Source organism: Nicotiana tabacum, chromosome 21 (assembly GCF_000715075.1).
Source record: "Nicotiana tabacum cultivar K326 chromosome 21, ASM71507v2, whole genome shotgun sequence".
Lineage (NCBI taxonomy): Eukaryota > Viridiplantae > Streptophyta > Magnoliopsida > Solanales > Solanaceae > Nicotiana > Nicotiana tabacum.
In genome coordinates, this window is record NC_134100.1 from 95,795,246 (window position 1) to 95,799,202 (window position 3,957).

Consider the following 3,957-nt stretch of genomic DNA (forward strand, 5'->3'; position numbering starts at 1 on the left):
GTGTCCGGGCCAGCTTGCGCGCACCTCGACTAATTCCACGGGATACCTGCCACCTGCAATAGGTACCAGGTAACTTTATCCACCAAGGCTTGGATAGATGGGAAGAAATCACTTAGTATTTGCCTCCGCTGGGATTTGAACCTGAGACCTCATGGTTCTCACCCACTTCATTAACCACTAGGCCACACCCTTGGGTGCTCACACTAACACAACCTTACCGTTGCTCCAAGGCTCCCCTTTATGATTCAGCTGATCTATGGTCAAAAAATGCAACTAAAATAAAGTAACCGCAAGGAACACAAGGGAACTAATAAAGGAAAACATGTGAACATATGATCAAGTGTTTAAATGAGCATAAGATGATGAAGTTATCGAAGCAAAAACTTCTGGTTTTCTGTCGACACTTGAGCCAAAGTTTGATAGTGAAGATTCAAAATTCACCCAGAAATATCACAAATACCACCTCGTTCTGGGCCATTGCACGGAAAACTTTAACCAAAATCCGAGTGCTTTGAACAAGGATGAATCTATGCTATCTCAACACTCACTCCATATAACCAAAAGATACCAGATTAACACGATAAACACCAACCTAAGAGATCCCAAGTGACCAATTATGAACAAATATAATCCATCTTTTCAGTGTGCGCGATTACCACAGATTTTGTGGTAGCCATGGTTGTAGTGTTGAGTGCAACTTTTGTGTAAATATTACAAAGGTGTCCCCTCCACATCAAAGTAAGTAGTACAAATCATATTTATTGTTTTACATAACCGGCTACCTCATCGAAGAAAGACACCAAAACCTATGGATAAACATACTGCACAGAGCATGATCTGTTAAAAGTCATGGATATATATTAGATCCGTTTCAATTAAGATTACTTCCAAAACTTTAAAGCCAAAGACACCATCTAAAGCTAGATCATGATTTACTAACAGAACACTCCACTAGGGGAAATATGATGTAAAAGACTGCTTAATGCCTCTTTTACTTCATTTAGTATTTAGTACAGCTTGACCTATAGGTCAAGGGTTCAAGCCGTGGAAGCAGACACTAATGCTTGCATGAAGATAGGCTATCTACATCACACCCCTAGGGGTGCGGCCCTTACCCGAACCCTACGTAAATGCGTGATACTTGTGCACCGGGCTGCCCTTTTTACACAGAATCTGTATTTCACACAACATTTTTCTACAACATACTGACAGTTCTATATTATACTTGTAACAAAAAACTACCTGACATACTAAAATTTCAAATCGAGACACTTCAAATGTTGTTCATAAGCACATCTCCACAACATTACAACTCCTGGTATTCAGGAAATCTTTACAGCTTTCATTGTGGTCATCAACCTTTTTCACTTTTTTACCCAAAATTGAGGGCTGCAATTTAAGAATTAGAGGTTGTTTAAAATGAGTAATTAGTTTCACTAGTTCCTTTCTGTCCCATCTTCAACCGTTCTACATAGTAACATTGCTCGGGAAGTCATACCATTTCTCATCACTTCATTACTATTTCTGACTTTCCTGAAAGAATTGGTGTTGAATCTAAGAGTTAACGCCTATTCTAGAATACACTGAGTGTAAGCGTAACCGAGCAACTTTTCATCTCGGACTCAATATTAAATTATGTCATCTACCTAACAACCATACAGATATCTTCTCTGAATCGAAGAAAACCATGTCATTTACATACAACAGTGTGGTTATTCTATATAGTACATCAACCAACACCGAATCTTTCCAAATTTCAGGTAAAGTCTTTGGACATGTTGAAGATAACTAACAGCATCAGTTATTACATGTCTATCTATAATTTAACATGTCGAGAACTTCAAAAAGGAAAGCTTTAAATAACAGCTGCATTTTGCTTAACTCGTAAGGCAATGAAGTCAAATACAGTTGAAGACAAGTAAAACTAATATGAAAAAAGCTCTCATGTATTACTATTCTGTCAAAATAAACATAAAGAGCCTCGAGTCATGCTCAAGTACATGCATGATCTGGTAATACAAGTAATAAAACTAATATGAGATCCTCAACAGCATGAAGTGAGAATGACAATGACCGACTGAAAAATAAAATTAGAAAAACAACAGATAATATAAAAGGTGTATAGCCAACAACAAAAACTAAATCATCCGAAAAAGGACGACATAATGTGATCTTCATGTTACCTCCATTGTCCCAAAACGTCATCCTACCTAAGGATAACACGAAGTAAACTCAACCCTGAGATTCATTCTTCTTAGCACCATTCTCCCCTTCTTTTTCCTCCAACAATCTTCCTGCCTCCTCGTCCTGTGCAGCCTTTTTCTGCGCTTCGTTCGCCTTAAGAGCCTGCAATTTGGCATGGTTGTAATACGCCACGCCCAAGAAAGCCAATCCATATCCAACCAAATTCACAGGGGTGACAGTATCCTTAATCACAGACCAAGAAAAGGCAATCAACAACCAATCCTTAACCACACCAGCAACATTCATTGTCAAAGCAGATGTCTTCCCCACAAGCAAAAACACAGCAAGATTCAAAGCAAACGCGCAGCACGAATTCGTACCAAAGATCAACCAATCCAAATGGAAACTAGATGTATCCTTTAACATTGGGTATTCCACAAAGATCCATGGAATGAACAAGAAAACCAAACAACACGGCGCAACATAATACAACGATGTAATCGGATTAAATGTAATACCCTTTGAAGTAAGCAAAATCTGAATCATAACCAATCTTGTAGCCTCAAAAGCTACAGCACCAAGCTGCAACATCACACCCCATGTATCAAACTTAGCTTCACCATAAGCAGCAATAGCAACACCAATAGAAATAGACACCATATTAGCCATAGTATCAGATTTAAAGTTCTCTTTTTTAAACATAACCCCAATTGAATAAACAGCCACTGGCATCAAAGCTTTAAGCATTTGAATAAAAGACACAGATAAATATATATATGCAGAATTTGATAACCAAAGTGAAAATGCATATAAAAGACCAATGGGTACCACAGATTTGCAATAAAGATCCCATGTCATAGTCACAGGCTCAACAACCTTAAACACTTTTACAAGAAGATAAGCCAAAGAAGAACAAAAACCCATGTGAATTATTGTTAGTGAAATGGGGTATGGCCAATTGTACAACTTTCTGTCCAGGATGTACTTGTTGTACACAATCACAGTGAAAGAGAGAAAGATCCAAATTGCAACATAGGTATATGAAAGCAAGATCTTTTTCACAACCCCTTCACTCAAAGCTCCTCCTTTCCCCATTTTTTGGCTCAAAAATCACAAAAAATTATCAAAGATCAAAACTTTTCAAGAATTTCTTGAAATAACAATGCTAAGATTTGACATCAATGAAAAGGGATTTTTGGTGTAAGAGAAAGAGAGAGAAAAAGGGGGTGAAATTTTAGGAGGAGAAGGTGGAGGCGTTACAGGACAAAAGGAGAATTGAGGAGAGTTTATATGCATTCGTGTAAGATTGTTAGGGGATGTGAAGATGTGAAACTGCGAATCTGATGTTGCTTCTTTGACTTGGTAATTAATTCATTGTTGCTTTAATGGCTTTTTAGTAAGAAATATAACATTGTATTTCGTTTTTGCTAATTCATTCAATGTTTTTTTTTTAATTTTTGTCTTAACAAGAGCATATTATTTTGAGCCTCGTAGCAACGGTAAAGTTATCTCTGTATAATCTATAGATTACGAGTTCGAGTCATGTAATCAGTCAATCTGCATCACACCCCCTTAGAATACTGCCATTCTCCAAACACTGCGTAAATAAGGGATGTTTCGTACACCGAACTGTCATTTAGTCTCGATTCATATTCGTGTCGCAAGTCCTATTTTCAAAGCTCGAGCTCGGCTCAAGGTACTTACAATATAATGTTATGTTAAATTGTTGTTGTTTAATGTTAGATTGTTGTTGTTTAATGTTAAATTTATATT

General features: G+C 37.2%; 1 protein-coding gene across 1 annotated transcript; it reads right to left on the reverse strand.

Annotated features, from left to right (window-relative positions):
* Positions 1-1,925: 1,925 nt before the first annotated feature.
* Positions 1,926-3,540, reverse strand: LOC107810578 (putative sugar phosphate/phosphate translocator At4g32390). Its single transcript, XM_016635373.2, has one exon. It carries the CDS (start codon positions 3,277-3,279, stop codon positions 2,233-2,235), a length of 1,047 nt encoding a protein of 348 aa, XP_016490859.1. The 5' UTR covers positions 3,280-3,540; the 3' UTR covers positions 1,926-2,232.
* Positions 3,541-3,957: the final 417 nt, after the last annotated feature.

What these genes read in the sequence shown, in the direction of transcription:
- LOC107810578 (XM_016635373.2), bottom strand. Translation starts at nt 3,279, where the DNA reads ATGGGGAAAGGAGGAGCTTTGAGTGAAGGGGTTGTGAAAAAGATCTTG.